Source organism: Carcharodon carcharias, chromosome 18, assembly GCF_017639515.1.
Source record: "Carcharodon carcharias isolate sCarCar2 chromosome 18, sCarCar2.pri, whole genome shotgun sequence".
Taxonomy (NCBI): domain Eukaryota; kingdom Metazoa; phylum Chordata; class Chondrichthyes; order Lamniformes; family Lamnidae; genus Carcharodon; species Carcharodon carcharias.
Window position 1 is genome coordinate 93,150,562 of NC_054484.1, and position 16,690 is coordinate 93,167,251.

The 16,690-nt window shown below is 40.3% G+C and overlaps 2 protein-coding genes across 5 annotated transcripts in view; one reads left to right on the forward strand and one right to left on the reverse strand.

The window, feature by feature from the left end:
- The window catches only part of kctd4 (potassium channel tetramerization domain containing 4), a 67,570-nt gene extending 63,697 nt beyond the window's left edge, over nucleotides 1-3,873 (reverse strand). For both annotated transcript variants that reach the window (XR_005945811.1, XM_041210973.1), the window contains exon 1: nucleotides 3,526-3,873. The gene's annotated coding sequence lies outside the window, so the exon portion shown is untranslated. The remainder of the gene's footprint in view (nucleotides 1-3,525) is intronic.
- LOC121290517 (general transcription factor IIF subunit 2-like) overlaps nucleotides 1-16,313 on the forward strand; it is a 90,631-nt gene extending 74,318 nt beyond the window's left edge. For all 3 annotated transcript variants that reach the window (XM_041210972.1, XM_041210971.1, XM_041210970.1), the window contains 3 exons: nucleotides 7,174-7,273; nucleotides 11,962-12,105; nucleotides 15,883-16,313. In XM_041210972.1, the coding sequence (XP_041066906.1) occupies nucleotides 7,174-7,273; nucleotides 11,962-12,105; nucleotides 15,883-16,002 (364 nt within the window). In that variant the 3' untranslated portion in view covers nucleotides 16,003-16,313. The remainder of the gene's footprint in view (nucleotides 1-7,173; nucleotides 7,274-11,961; nucleotides 12,106-15,882) is intronic.
- Nucleotides 16,314-16,690: the final 377 nt, after the last annotated feature.

Genomic DNA, 16,690 nt, shown 5'->3' on the forward strand with positions numbered 1-16,690 from the left:
AGGCCAATTAAAGCCCACCCTGCGTGATACACGAGCGGCAGTGTTGAGTGCTGCCTGTGCAGACGTTGGGAGGAAGAATGCGAGCTGGCCTAGCGCGCACTCCGTGCATGCACACGAAAGAGTGCTGAGTACTCTCCCTGAGGCATGGAACTGCCTCAGGGAGATGAAGAAAATATTGAAAGCATTGTTAAACATCAGAAATATCTAATAAAACACTCTGTCACATGAGCAACGACATGTTTTTAATTAAAAATTCAAGTTTTTATTTAAAAATTAAAGTATTTTTTTAATTGGTATTTGCTTTAGGAAACCTCATCCCGCCCATGGATGAGGTTTCCAAAAAATGCAAAGGCCGCTTGGCCTTTTCTTCTGCCCGGCAACTATCAGGTTGAACGGGCAGTGAAAAATTCAGGACAATTGATTACCGAATGGCCTTAATAGGCCTTTTAATTGTCGGCTGGCGCGCTGCTGGCTCCGGTGCACACCTGCCAACCGAACTATCGCGTGACTACGCGTTGATGTTGGCACGCTTGGCCAACGTCAGCGCACGTCATTTCACGCTCAGTTGGGTTGGGCATGTGCACACCCGCCGAGATAAAAATTTTGGCCAATATGTAGAATGGGCTTATATATTCTCTGGTTTTTAGAAGAATTAGTAGGGATCTCACTAAAACATATAAGACTCCGAGAGGATTCAACAGGGTTGATGTTGAGAGGCTGTTTCCCCTTGCTGTAGTCTAGAACTTTGTTGGGGGGGTGGAGGCAGGGTGGGGGGCTTAGGAGGCACTGTCTCAGGGTAAGGGCTCGACAAATTCTGAGATGAGCAATTTCTTCAGTGAGAGGGTTGTGAATCTTTGGAATTTTCTACCCAGCGTGCAGTGGATACTTAGTCATTCAGTATTCAAGACAGGTCAATAGATTTTTGAGCTGTAAGGGAATCACTAGATAGTGCGGAAAAGTGGAGTTGAAGTCGAATATTAGACGTGAGCTTATTGAATTGCAGAGCAGTTTCAAGGGACCATATGGCCTACTCCTGCCCTTATTTCCGATGTTCTTTATTGCATGATGGGTGTCAAAATAGCTAAGGATGGAGCTAAAAGAACTAAACCCGACACTGCAACCAATGTAGAACAACAAACCACACAGAACAGTGAAATATTTTGCAGCAACAGCCTCTATTATTTATTGGAATCCAGATGGCATTCCCCTCAGCACTGCATCTTAAGAGATTCCACTTTAACCTCATGATCTTTGTTGAACCATCTGACTTCAATCAAGGTTTCATTTGCTGTCCTATGATTGACTATTGTGCTGAATTAAGGAATGGATAGAAAAAAATCAGGCGTTTCGTGGACCTGATTGCTATTCAGTGACCTTTGCTGGAAAGCATGCATGTATAGATGCCTTGTCAGATTCAGCTGTGAGGCCCTCAGAAAATCTGCCGATATCGGAGCAGTGTTACACAAGAAGAATGCTGTCTCAAGTGAAGCACTGTGCACCAGCCAAAACAAGTTATTTAACAGAGATGGGGAGAAAACTGTAAGAAATAACCTTATTGTCAAATAATATAATGAATTTAAGGCTCGCGCATATTTGAACACATGAATTGTCTGTTCTCAGTGAAAGTACATGACTGTACTGTTGCATTTGTTTTTTATTGTGAAAATCGTGAAATGTGACTGGCACAAACAGGCTTGATGGATGAAATCACAAAAGATAACCTTATCCATAACCAACAAACTCCCCAGAGTGTTGACCTTTGCAGGCAAAGGTTCCTGAATGTTAATTATTCAACATTATTAATGTTTATTATTCTATGTTTTTAAATGCACCCTGTAGCTGCCAAATGTGCAAACAAAAATTATTCTTATCGTTACTGTCAGAATGATAAGTAGCTTTAATAAATAGTTGGGTGTGCTCCTATTTTAAAAGCGCCATGATGCTTTTCCAGTCTCTTAACAGCTCAGCTGAATCCTGAGAGCCCAGGTAAAAAATGTATGGAATTAATACAAGTTCTGACTGACTCATTTGTAATTCTAATTGCAAAATAGTATACTAGATGGTGAGAATGATCTTTGTATTAAGGCGTTTACACCCTTGCATAGAATGTAACAGTATGCAGGCCTGGTTAATAGCTTATTTTTATTTTCTATTTCTGATCTCAATTGCCTGTAACATTTAACTGGATTTGTTCTGAAGTCTGGCATCAACTGTTTCTTTCTTTAATGTTGCAGTTTGGTGAATAACTTTCTCTACTATTCTAAAAGTAAGCAGAACCACATGTCAGACAAGAATCTTAACAGATAATCAGTTAGTACTGTTACCCTGACGTTTGCAGTAGAAATGAGGCAGAGATGCCGAATGCTTAAGATGGCTGCAGTTGAAAGAGCTGCTGTCAACATCCAATTCCCTTCTGACAAATACAAGGAATTACCATTTGGCTTTAACAATCTCATATCCAGTGCTGACTTTCGGTTGATTTATAAATATCCATGCATATTGTTTTGTTTGAATTACTTTGCTGGTGGAAAGAAGTTAATGAATGAGACGGTTGATATTGAGCTGCATTAATTACTGGTTAGTGATTCCATCTGTGCTGCAATGAATTGAGTTCCCTGCCATGGTTGAGCTCAGTAACTCCTCCAAGCGAGTACACACTGCACCATCAAAACAAAAAAGCGCAAGGCAAAGAAATAAAGGATGCTGACATTAATAACTCACTTTTTAAAGAAGTGATACCGGTGGTGGCAGTGACTGTCTTGAAGCATGTAACAAAAATAAAGATGTGATCATGCACCGTAGAGCCACATTTATAGAACAGAATCTGTTAGTCCAAAAAAAAACACTGCAGATTGTACAGAGCTCAGTCATTTTGGAGCTTTAGTAAATATTTCAGTATCAAACGGGCAGAAGGATTGGATCCCAGTTATGCTCAATAGTTAATAGCCAACAGAGGGCCAACATGGGTTACTTAACTGTATATCCCAGCTTCTCCAATATGTAGTAAGCAGCAATTAGTTGTGAAATTCAGAAGTGAAGCTTGAAAGATGCAGTCTTTTCAGAATCTACCTACCTCTGTTTCTTTAACTTTCATTCACACAAGGTAACAGGTTTTCCCCACCAATCTTCTAAATTCAGTGGGCTCTTTTTTTTGTAAAATGTAACTCTCCAATTTGGAAAAAAATCTGTCATCAGAATTCTTGAATCATCAAAAATGTAACTGCGTAAACTTCAATCTACAAGTTGCCCAGCATTTTGAAATAGTTCCCGTTACTGGCCTGCATAACCCTGAGAGAATTAAAAAGGTTATAAAATCAGCCCAACTGTTAACTATAGCTCACTTGTATCATCGTGCTGTAGGCTTGGAGCTCACTGTTCAAAATACCTCCATGTTAGCATTTTAACAAAAGAAGCAGAATTGTACTGAGACATATACCTTTTAAATTTTATTTGATAGACTTTAGTAAAATACTTACTATGTTAATGACAGGTAAAAGAGGCAAAATGCATTTAAAATGCTCTTACCTTTTGGAAGCAGAGGCCACTTCTGTTACAGTCGATGGTGGTTTATAGTTTAAGTGGTTGTGCCTTGCCAAGGCAGGGCTGTACAGTGAAGAAAAGGAAATGAAGGCTGAGGAGCTGCTGATTGTTGCAGAAGTGTGGTGGCAGTGTGACTCAGAGTGTCCAGGAGTTGGGTAACTATAAATTATAACCGTGAACCCAAACTACTGAGCACCTACATCGGATCATGGCTGGGGGAAATTAAACTCATTATGTATTACTCATTCAAAAACAAAAAAAAAGTGGGAGACTGGAGATGGTATTCGGGAATTGTTCTGTTTATCAGCATGTTCAATTTAACTCTTAAGTGGTAGGGCTCTAACCACATGATTGAGGAGATTAACTCTTAAATTGGGCTCTTGCTCAGCCCCTTCCCTCCTCTGTCTCCCCTCCTTGTCATGGCTATAATGTAATCCTTTGGGTTTTTTCATGTTAATTCTTACCCCAACTTCTTCCCTCCCTTCCTGCAGGTGGTGAATCATGTTTTGCTTATGGTTTCTCAAGTGCATCAATCCTTCAATACGTTGCTCCATGAGCTACTTTTTGTTTGAGTCTGGAGAGGGGGTGTGCAAGGCTGTTTGACTATGAAAGGCATCACAGCCAGTCTTGATTTTTACCCAATGATTGCCATCATCATTATTTGTGTAAAGACTTCTGGAATTGAATTTTAAGAGATTGTTTCTGATTGGTAGCAGCACTAGGAGGTGGGCTTGTACCTTCCTCCTTCACTGTTCCAACTTCCTTGGCTCAGCCATTCCAGAAGGAATGAAGAGGGAGAAATTTCAAGGGCTAATCAATCTGGCTTGTTTCAGGCACATCTGAATTTGACAGTGGCATTGACATAAGTCTGGAACACTGCCATGTACCTCCTCCTCTTGTGAGCCACAAAAGGTGTACAAGGTGGATCGGAATAATTCAAAAAAAAAATTAACACAGACTATTGGAATGCCTTCAGTCAGTCATGCTCTTTATTTACTATCTCATTTATAATTCAATACATCAGATTTATTGTATCAACATATATAGTTTGGTGTAATTTAAAAACAGGTATTCAAAGCACTGACATGCAAGATTGAGCAGATTAAATGTTAAATCAGGCTCTTTCTCAGCTCCTTTCCTCTATCTTTCTTCCTCTCCATGTTTATAGTGTAATCCATTGGCTTTTTGTTATTTCTTACCAACAACTTTCCTCCCTTCCAATTATATCGACTGGTTTCTTTAGGTTTTAAAAGTCTCATCCTTCTTACCAATTTTTTAATGTACACATGCAGTGTGGCAAGCCCAGTATCTATTGCCCATTTTTGATTGCCCTTATGTAGGCGATGGTGAGCCGTCTTCTTGAACCACTGCAGTCCTTGTATTGTAGGTACACCCACAGTGCTGTTAAGTGTGGGAGTTCCAGGTTTTTGACTCGGTGATGGTGATGAATGGCAGTATATTTGGACTTTGCAGGGTTGACTGGGCTGGGTGTGTCTTTGTTGTGATCAGTGCTTAGATCAATGCTGGGTGGCCCATCTGTTTCTTTTTATTCTTATAGACTTTTAAATAGCAGCTTGATACAACTGAGTGGCTTGCTAGGTCATTTCAAAGGGAGGTTAAGTGTCAGCTACATTGCTGTGGGTCTGGAGTCAGATGCAGGCCAGACCGGGTAAGGATGGCAGATTTCCTTCCCTAAAGGACATTAGTGAACCAGATGAGCTTTTATGACAATCTGGTAGTTTCACAATCACCATAACGGACACAAGCTTTTGGGGGAATCCATAATTATTTAATTAACTGAATTTAAATTCACCAGCTGTCATGATGGGATTTGAACTCATCTCCAGATTATTAGGGCAGTTACGTAATCACTACACTACCATTCCCAAAAGACTCCATGGCCTCATCCCTCCCTATAACCTTCTCCAGCACAGAAACTTCCAAGATCTCTGGTTAGCTCCACTTCTCGCCTGTGGTGCATTGCTGATTTCATCACGCTATCATTGGTGGCCATGCCTTCAGCTGCCTAAGCTCTGAAATTGCCTCCCTAAACCTCTCTGTCTCCTTTTCCTCATTCAAAATACTTATTAAAATTTGCCTCTTTTGATCTCCTGTCCTAATATGTGGTTCCATTATTATGAGACGCCAGGATGTTCCACTATGTTAAAGAAGCTGTGTAAATGCAGGTTCGTTAGCATATGATGAAAGAGCATTGACCTAAGTTGTTAAGGGAAGGTTGAGGAGGTAACCAGGAGTGTTGGTTAGGGTAATGCATTTGATGTGACCTATGTGTACTTTAGCAAGGCTTTTGATAAGGTCCCTCATGGCACAGTGGTCAAGAAATTAAGAGTCCATAGGATCCAAGGCAAAGTGGCACGTTGGATCCAAAGTTGGCTGAGAAGCAGGAAGCAGAGGGTAATAGTAAAGGGATGTTTCTGTGACTGGAAGTCAGTTTCCAGTGGGGTTCCGCAGGGCTTGGTGCTGGGGCCCTTGCTGTTTGTGGTGTACATAAATGACATACTTAAATGTAGGGGGGTATGATCAAGAAGTTCGTGGATGACACAACAAATGGTAAGGTGATAAATAGTAAGGAGGATAGTTGTAAACTGCAGGAGGATATCAATTGACTGGTCAGGTGGGCAGAGCAGTGGCAAATGGAATTCAACCCGGAAAAGTGTGAGGTAATGCACTTAGGGAGGGCTAGCAAGGCAAAGGATTACACAATGAATGGTAGGACCCTGGAAAGTACTGAAGATCAGAGGTACCATAGATCCCTGAAGGTAGCAGGGCAGGTAGATAAAGTGGTTAAGAAGGCATATGGGATGCTTGCCTTTATTAGCCAAGGCACAGAATACAAGAGCAGGGAGGTTATGCTGGAACTGTATAAAACGCTGGCTAGGCCACAGCTGGTGTACAGTTCTGCTCACCACATTATAGGAAGGATGTGATTGCACTGGAAAGGATGCAGAGGAGATTTACCAGGATGCTGCCTGGGCTGGAGAGTCTGAGCTATGAGGAAAGATTGGATAGGCTGGGGTTGGTTTCCTTGGAGCAGTGAAGGTTGAAAGGGGACCTGATAGAGATATATAAGAATATGAGGGGCATAGATAGGGTGGGTAGGAAGGCACTTTTTTTCCTTTAGTAGAAGGGTCAATGACCAGGGCGCATAGATTTAAGATAAGAGGTAGAGGCTAAGAGGGGAGTTGAGGAGAAATTTTTTCATCTAGAGAGTGATAGGAGTCTGGAAATCGCTGCCTGAAAGGGTGATTGAGTCAGAAACTCTCTCAACATTTAAGAAGTATTTAGATATTCAATTGTGTTGCCACAGCCTCCAGGGCTTTAGGTCAGGCGCTGGAAAATGGGATTAGTGTACTCAGCTCTTTGTTGACTGGCGTGGACATGATGGGCCGAATGGCCACCTCCTGTGCTGTAGACGTCCATGAAAACTTTAACTATGTTCCCCTCTCCACAGATGCTGCCAGACCTGCTGCGTATTTCTAACATTTTCTGTTTTTATTTGATTTCCAGCATCTGTATATTTTACTTTTGTATGTAAGTACATGTGCTTTTTGTTGATAACCAACAACCAATAACTAATGCGCTGATTTTACTTCCCCCCACTCCTACAACCAGGCAGCAAATTGAAGAATCGTCCAAACCATTTCGTCTCTCCCTGCAACTGGATAAAGCTGTAACAACAAATTATAAGCCTGTAGCAAACCATCAATACAATGTAAGTCTGATTTGTTTACTAACCACATTGAAACATGTTATCATCCTATCAGCAAGGAAAACAAATTTACCAGGATTTACACGTATGAGACTATTAGCAGGGGGGTTGTTAATAAATGATGTAGGCTGGTAAGGATTGTGTAGTTATGTGTGGGGAGTTGTACAGTTTGCAAAGGTGGTGCCTTACCGAAACAGACACTTTTCAATTTGTCAGGTTGTTAAGATTACCTCTGTTTTAATATTAATCTGTTTTGTTATATTTTATTAAATCACCATTTTACCTGAATTTTAATAAAATTATTGTACTTTGTGGAGGGAAGGCGGTCGAAATTGGATTGCTTTGCAGTAGGCCTTGGGAAAAGCTTAAAAGCGGGAGTGGAGAATTCAAAACCAAAATACACATTTTGTAGATAGCCCAAGAACAGAATTTTGTACCAATTTCTGAAATTTTGCATTCTAGATTTCCCTGAAAAGGTGAGGCTGTCTGATTCTGTTGTAACATCCTGTGGCAGAGTGAGTGCTCAGCAGTCTCTTCATGGTTGAATAGTCTCCTGTTGCATTTCCCCTTGCCCACTAAGCCAAACTCCCCCTAGACCATCTCCTGAACTCATGTTTCTCTCTAGTTTCTATCCTATTTCATCATTCCCTCTCCACACATATCTTGTGCATGAGATCCATGACCTGCTCCCTTGACCCCATTCCCACCAAACTGCTGCCCACACAACCTCCCTTTCCTGGCCCTGATTACTGGTGAAAATTGAAACTTGATCCTCCTCCTCAGATCATGTCCTCCATCCTTTCGAAATGATGATCAGCCAGTTCTGGAAACAATACAGCTTTGATCCTTCTGTCGTTGCAAGTTTCTGCCCCACCATCTATCTTCCGTTGCCCATGCTGTCACATCAAAATTCAAACCCTCCACCCTCCCAGATTCCTGCATCACCATCCCTGGGTGTGTCCTGTTCACTGGCAGGACAGGTGGCACAGTGGTATACAGTATAGAGGGAGTTGTCCTGGAATCCTCAACGTTGATTCTGGCATCAGGTCAAACATGGGCAAGGAAATCTCCTGTTGATTACCACCTACCATCCTTCTTGAACTGATGAATCAGTATTCTTCCATGTTGATCACCACTTGGAGGAAGAAACTTTCTGCTGGTTGGGGAGTCTTAAAATTAGAATTAGACCTTTCAGGAGTGAAATTAGAAAAATTACACACAAAGGGTGGTAGGAGTTTGGAACTTCCGCAAACAGCAATGGATACTAGATTTATTGTAAATTGTAAAACAGCAATTAGTAGATTTTTATTAACCGAAGTATTAAAGGATATTATAGATAGAGCAAAGGCAGGTACATAAAGTTGGGTGGCAGAACAGGCTTAATGGCTGCCTCCTGTTGCTGTGTTCCTACGTCTCCCAATCCAAGACTTCCCGACCAGTTATTTTTCTTATATTAATTTTGGTGAGTCCCTATCCCTGATTATTAGCTTCCATGGGATGTCTGGTATGTGTCAGTCGTGGTTTACTTGGTCGCACTCTAGCCTCTGAGTCACAAAGTTGTGGGTTTAAGTCCCACTCCAGGACTTGAGCAGAAAAATCCAGGTTGACACTCAAGTGCATTACTGAGAGTGTGCTGCACTGCCAGAGGTGCCGTTCTTTCAGTTGATACATGAACTGCCCTCCCTGGTGAATGTAGGAGGCCCGGTTGCACTATTTAAAAGTAGTGCAGGGGTGTTACCCCTGGTGTCCTAGCCAATATTATTCCTCAATCAACACAAAAATAGACTATGTGGGCATTATCGCATTGCTGTTTGTGTGTGCTTAATGTGCTGCCACGTTTCCTACATTACAACAATGACTACATTACAAAAAGTATTTCATTGGCTGTAAAGCGCTTTTAGACCTCTGGTGGTCATGAAAGGTTCTACAGATGTAAATTTCTTTTCATACTGATCATTTTCTCTACTGTAAATACTGATGCAAAGTAATGTCATTTCCTTATTTTGATTGACAACATGACAGGTATCAATTTTTAGGGGGCCCACATCACTTCTGACCAGCCTCTTTTTCATAATGTAATTGTAAATTTTTTGTGTTGATTCAACACCAGCACTACCACCTAGAAGGACAAGGGCAGCAGATAGATGGGAACACCACCACCTATAAGCTCCCCTCCAAGTCACTCACCATCCTGACCTGGAACTATATTGCCTTTCCTTCACTGTTGCTAGTTCAAAATCATGGAACTCCCTTCCCAACAGCACTGTGGGTGTACCTACACCACATCAGCAGTTCAAGAAGGCAGCTCACCACCACCTTCTCAAGGGCAGTTAGGGATGGGCAATAAATGCCAGTGAAACCCACATCCCATGAATGAATAAAAAAAATTTCCTTTCAGGTTTCTTTTCATACTCCCTTTTTGTAGCTCTTACTATCTGTTTTGTCACCCTTTGCTGTTCTTGGCATCTATCTATTTGTTGCATTTTTGTGTGCTTTTTCTTTTAGTTTTATGTCATCTCTTATCTCTTCAGTTGTTCATGGGTGTCAGAGCTCTTGCTTTTTAGTGGTATAAACTGGTTATGTATCACTAATTCTTTTTTGAACACCTTCCGCTGATTTTCTGTCACTTTATCCATTAATAGATTTTCCCAGTTTACTGGGCATAGTCTCTGTCACATCCCATTGAGGTCAGCCAGCTTTACCTAAACCTAGAATCTTGGCAGCTGTTTCATATTTATTCCTTTTGAACACTATGTTTAATGTGATCGTTTCATCATCACTATTAGATAAATGTTCACACAACATTAGACTGTTAAATAAATATAGCTCGTTATTCTTTACTAAATCTAATATGGCCTGACCCCTTGTTGGCTCTAGGACATTTTGCTGCAGGAACTACCTTGGATACGATCAAGAAACTCACCTTCTAACATGCTACCAATCTTTGGAAAGTTAACATCTCCATTTATGTCACTCTGCCTTCGCTACATACTTGTCTAATCTCTGCATTTATACAATCATTCTCTTCACCACTGCTTATGCATATCTCCGGCTACAGACTTAAATCTTTGTAGTACTTAATTCTACCCAGAAAGCTGCCACTGCACGTTAACTACTTTATTATATCATCTCTTATTAGCAAAGTAATTTCATCCTTAATCACTAAGGCTACTCCTTCCCTTGACCATTTTCCCCATCTTTCCTGTGGAACTTATAGCCTGGCATATTTAGATCCCACTCCTGACTATCCTGCAGCTATGCCTGAGCAAGACTACCATGCCATTACCCTCCAAGTTTAATTTGCACCTGCCATTCACCCAATTTGTTCATTATACTGTGCGCAGTTGTATAAAGAACACTTATTTGAGTCACACACCTGTCCTTCTGCTTTAATGTTTTGCTGACTCACATCTTATTTAATAACTTCACCTCTTTTAGTTTTCCCTCTACCTGTTATGAAGCAGAATTTGACCACAGAACATTAGAATTGAGTAAGATTGAGAACCGGCCTAGAGCAGCATCGATAGATGGAAAGGCACTGGTTTCGAATCACAAACGTGGACAATAGACACCCAAGTCAAAAGGGCTAAGTTTCCATGTAAATCATGGACAGTCAAGCAAGCCAGATTTAATCTTTGTGGAATTCTGTCCAGTTGTCTATTTCGTATTGTCTTCCTCATGACATTTCAGAATTGATTATTTTGGGGAGCTTGTAATCTTGGCAACTTGAAAAATGGGGTAACATGCGGATGGCTATCCTCATAGAGATCAGGCCTCCTTCCTTGGAGATTCCTTATACAGCTGACTTGATTTTAAACTATCAGATGATTCTATGGTTGGGTTTAGCTGGTTAAGTCAGTGAATCAGCAGTCATACAGGCAGCAAGGTGCAAGTTCCTACTGTAGTGACGGTAAGAGCACTGAACCTAACTTGGGGAAGGTACCCCTCACTTCTGATTACTATCCTGTCAGTGGGGCTGGCAGTGAGCATATCTATGGATGTTGGATGAGGACAGGAATAGTTCAGCTATCATACTTGCCATTCAGCAGGGATTGCAAGTGAAAAGTAGCCAGTTGAGCAAGGTATCAGAGAGTGACCAGCAACCATAGTAGTTCTTCAGTTGGTCAAATAAAGTTAACACATAGTTAAAATTAACAGAGGAAAAAGTGTTTTAAAAAAACAAAACAAATGCGTTGAAACTGTAAGAGCTTAGACTCTGCGCAGTGTAATTTTTCCATAGTTGCATCATTTTGTTGAGCCTGGATGGAAATTTGCTTTTTCAATCCTTCACCATTTCATGAAGAGTATGTATTTATGAGGATGTGATTCCTGTCCCCATGGTCTCTGCATTCCCTGCAGCTCAGAAGCCAAGTGCCCTGCTTCTAGATACAGGTCGGGAGGAGAAGATTGGAGAAGGAGTCTCCTTGGAGTTCTCTTGAATAGTGACAGTGTCATCGCAGAGCATCTTTGGTAGAGATCTAGTAATGGATCATCGGCCAACCTATCTACTAATGGAACATTGGAGTATGAGTGGATCTTGAACACTGGGCAGCTCCCTATCATCATCTCATTCATTTCATTGTTACAACACAACTAAGCAGGAAATCACTGCTAGTTTTCCTGAAAAGGTTTCTGCTGTAATGTGTTAATGTGTACAAGCGCTCATTTTCTAGTCTTGTGCTTTTCGTTAGATTGAATACGAAAGGAAGAAGAAGGAAGATGGGAAACGTGCCCGCGCTGATCGGCAGCAAGTACTGGATATGCTGTTTTCAGCATTTGAGAAACATCAGTACTACAACATCAAGGATTTGGTGGACATCACCAAGCAGCCAGTTGTAAGTAAAAGCGAATGATATGCAGTTCAAAGTCCACCAGTGCCATCTGCTGGATTTAAAGCACATGGATATTTTGAAGCTTTCTTCAGGAACAGCCTCAGGTGATATAATTACAAATAAGTTAGGTTTTTATTATAATGCAATTTGCGTCTTTGCAAATGTGGCAAAAATACCCCACACTACAGTATTTTAACCTCAATTTTCAGGTTAAGATGATTTTCATTTGTGAGAATCTCTGGCTGTTGAGAGTGTAAATTGCAAATCTAAAGCTCTGTGATTTAGAAATGTCCTCAAATTTAACACTTAAACTGGGAGTCCACAGCATGCCTTGTCCTGCTCCCCCATTTCCTTGGAGAGGCACACGGACATTGTTATGTAATGCTTGCTGTCGGAGCCTGAACTATCTTACAGTCATATTTCCTAACTAGCATGAATTCTAATAATGATTTGAAGCTACCAAGTTAAGTATTGAATTTTGTTTAGGCATGTGAAGTTGCAAGCACTGTACAATGCAGTCATCATTTTTCTTGCATGAGTTAACAGCACAAACACGGGGAAATAACTCACAATGAACTTACTTTTTTCCCCCATTAATCTGTTAGAAGAAATAAATACTAAATGGTTTAATTTAAATTTGGTGGGTGTTGGGGTGTGCAGAAATCAAATTAAATGACAGATACTAAAGCAACTGAATTTGTCACCCAAGATCAGGATTTGAATTTACTTTCTAAAACTTTCCAGCTCATTCTCTCAATGTCCAGATTTGTATGGTTGAAATGGTATCCATCAGTTTCACCAACAGGGACAAAAGATTATCCAAAAACGAGTAATGTTGTACGCTACATGTTTCATATTAAGATTGGATTCCAGCAACTGCTAAACTGAATTGTAATTTTGCCGGTGACTGTATATGATTCTTCCGCCACTCAGTGGCAAAGGTCAGTACAACAGGAACCAAGTGTTTGAGATGAAAATAGCAACAAGAACTTGCATTGATGTTATGCCTTCAATGTAGATGAATCATACAGCAGAGAAAGAGGCCTTTAGACCCATCTAGTCTGTGCCGGCACTTTTGAAGAATAACTCAGTCAGTCCCAAACTTTCGCCAGATCCCTGCAATTTTTTTCTCCCTCATGTATTTATTCAGTTGCATCCTAAGATACGCGTGGGGTGGGGTGGGGGGAAGCAGAGGTTGATCCAAGGAAGGAAAGTTTAGGAGGGATGACAAGTTTGGTCACCGAGGGAGGGTCTTAAAGGTGTAGTGGTTTAGGAAGGGCATTTCAGAGTTGGGCCTAGGCAGCTAAAACTACAGTCAGCAAAGGGTTAGGATGCACAAGAAGCTGGAATCAGTGGAACACAGAGTTCTGAGCAGGTGTAAGGAAGTAGGAAGATAAAGGGATGAGGAATCTTTAATACAGTCAGGATAATTTACATCTGAAAGTGTGGGAGACCTGGAGCCAATGTATAGGGTGGTTATGACCCATGGCATGGGATAGCGTGTGTCTTGATCCTAGTGAGCTTAATCTTTGATTTTATGAATTCCTGTCTGTCAGGCACTTAAGGACATTGGTTATTTCATCTGTCGACCGAGTTGTGCCATGTTGCCTCAGACCAGAAAATTTAGGCTGAACTACAACTTACACTGCAGCCAATTCCTCTTCATCTAAAGACACTTCAATTCTCACTTTGCTGTATTTACATTAACTCATTCAAATGTTTAGTGGAGACAGCAATTTAGAATTATTGGGAGCAAACTTATCCTATGATACTGTATAATCATAGTATAATTATTTTGAAGTGACATCCAGAGTTTACGCAGTGACTCCAGAATAATTTCTTGTTAATGAGTACTAGTGTTTCTCGTGCCGAGTCACAGCCTAGCCTTGGAAGTATCCCTGAATTAATTTGTTACAGAATCTCATTTACAAGTTAAAAATAAAATGCCTGTTATGATGTGTACTGTATTATTCGTGATTTTGGTATGTCCTTGAAAATATGTGCTAGCCTAATTTGTTTTTCATGCCTGGCCATTGTAATGTGAATCACAGCTCAGAAGGAAACCCTTCACTTTATTATGCGATGCTAGCTCTTCAAATAGAGCCATTTACCCAAATCCCATTTCCCTGCCCTCTTCATATCGTTTATATTATTTCTTGTCAAATACTCATCCAGACATAATCTGATTCAACAGCTACTTGTGGTAATGTGTAATCCTTTGTGTGAAAAATTTTGCAAATTTACCCTTTTCCTGGTGATTATCCTGAGTCTATTTCCTGCTTATTACTAATTTGACAATCAATAGAAATAATCTTTGTTTTCACCTAAAATCTTTCTTCATTTTGATGACTGCCTATTGATCCCTGCTTTACCTGTAGTGAAAGGTCCCAATATTGCAAGCTTTTCTTTATAATTATTAATTGTCATAATCTAGTAAATCTTTGCTGTACCTTTTTGTCAACTCTAGCAAGTTTACTATAATGACCTATCACTATAACCTCCTCAACCCTCACTTCCCTGAATTCTGCATTTCAGTGCTCCACCATTTGAAAGTTTGGCCTTCATCCCCTTGCTATGTAATTCCTCCCTAAGGGATGAGCAATAAATACTGGCCTACCAGTGACACCCACACTTCATGAAAGAATAAATTTTAAAAAATTAATATTCTTCTCAGCTCAAGTTTTGGGCTTAATATCTCATTGGCTTAGCATCCATTTGAGAGTTTTTGATTTGTGAAGAGACTTGGGATTTTTTTTTATCTGAAAGATGCTATATAAATGCAAGTTGTTATAATTAAATGCTCAGAACTGCACTTAATGCTCTCAACTGTAGCCCAAGCAATGTATTGTACAAATTAAGCAAAGCATCTTTACTTTTATTTTCAGTGGCCATATATATAAAACATGGAATCCCACTTTCCTTTTCTGACTGAGCTTGCTTTAAAGATCTGTGAATCTACAGATTTACCTGATCATAGCCTTGGTGGCAACAAAGATTTCACAAATGGTGTGCTGTGTGGTTTCAGTTGGTTTAGTTCCAGTTGCACCACTTTGGGGGAGGTCCCTAAATCTCTCTCTTCCCCCACTCTGAAGAATCAACCATTTAGGGTTCACTTTCTGTCATGGTTTCTTTTCCTAAAATGTAGCACATCACATTTCTCTGCATTCAAAAGTAGTGTGACTACTTGTAGGTATAACACAATAAGAGAGGTATAGTGCATGCTATTGGGGGCAACTTATATTGTTGAAGAGGAGTGGGTTGTGTCAGATCATGAAGACCTGGAAAGTCTGATTATGTGCAAGAAACTGACTATGTGAATATGGGTAGATCTGTACAAATCAATAGTCATCTCCAGATGAATCTTGTTAACATGTTTGATTTGACACCAGATGCCTTTATTGAATCAATTATCTGATAGTATTCACTATGAGTGGAATGTAATGTACCTGTGGCTATGCATTTGGTATTTTATACTTCCCCTGTTTACTTCAAACTACGGTTTACCAGATGGAGGTACCTCTTGGTGTAATACTGAATCATACAAACTACCAATGTCCTAGGTAGCAATCTCTAATCTTAAGTGATTTACCTGATCATAGCCTTGGTGGCAACAAAGATTTCACAAATGGTATGCTGTGTGGTTTCAGTTGGTTTAGTTCCAGTTGCACAACTTTGGGGGAGGTCCCTAAACCTTGACATGTGCCAAGCTGCTAAACTCTTTGAACTTAGATGAGTGGGTACAGAAGTTAATTGTTTTCTGTTTTCCTCCCTTACCCACAGACCTATCTAAAGGAGATTTTGAGAGAGATCGGTATCTACAACGTAAAAGGGACCCACAAGAACACATGGGAGTTAAAGCCGGAGTATCGACATTACCAGAGTGAAGACAAGAGTGAATAGAGTAATAAGGCTGTATATAACGCTAAGTAAACTAGCTACAGGGGGGATTTCAAGTGAGACGTTCCAAGGTATTGCCTTGGCCTTCAGTCATTAGGAACTGAGCAAGGGTATTTGCTTTATTTATCCATTTCAAAGGCCAGAATATTTTCTATGGCAACCTGTTTTTAAAATTGAAGACAAAAACATCCATAACTAGTTTGTTTTTATTTGAAACAAGAAAACACTTTGTATCTTTCAAGTATTTTGATGTAGAAAGTTGATTACAGTGAGGGCATATTTGTACTGTCAATAAAATATTCTGTTGAAACAATTATGATGTGTTTTAGTGGGTGGTACTGTTTGGTATGTAAATCTGTTGCTGCTCATTTATTTTACATAAGACAGTAAAACTAACAAAAGATCCCACTTGGGATTTTCTCTTTGCTCAAGCAATTTCCCTGTGGTTAATTTGGAATTAAACCAATATGTGTTTTAAGTTGCAGAAAATCAGTAAATGTATTTACATGGTTTTGGTCACAGTCAGAAGATTCTGAGAATCCCTGAGTCAGACATCTTTACTTGACAGGGATTTCAACACAAGAGTGGGTGTGGACCATGAGGCATAGCCCTCCTACCTCAGACATCATGGCCTGGGAAACGAGAAAGCGACAGACATGACTTGCAACTATCACGTACTATAACTAACACC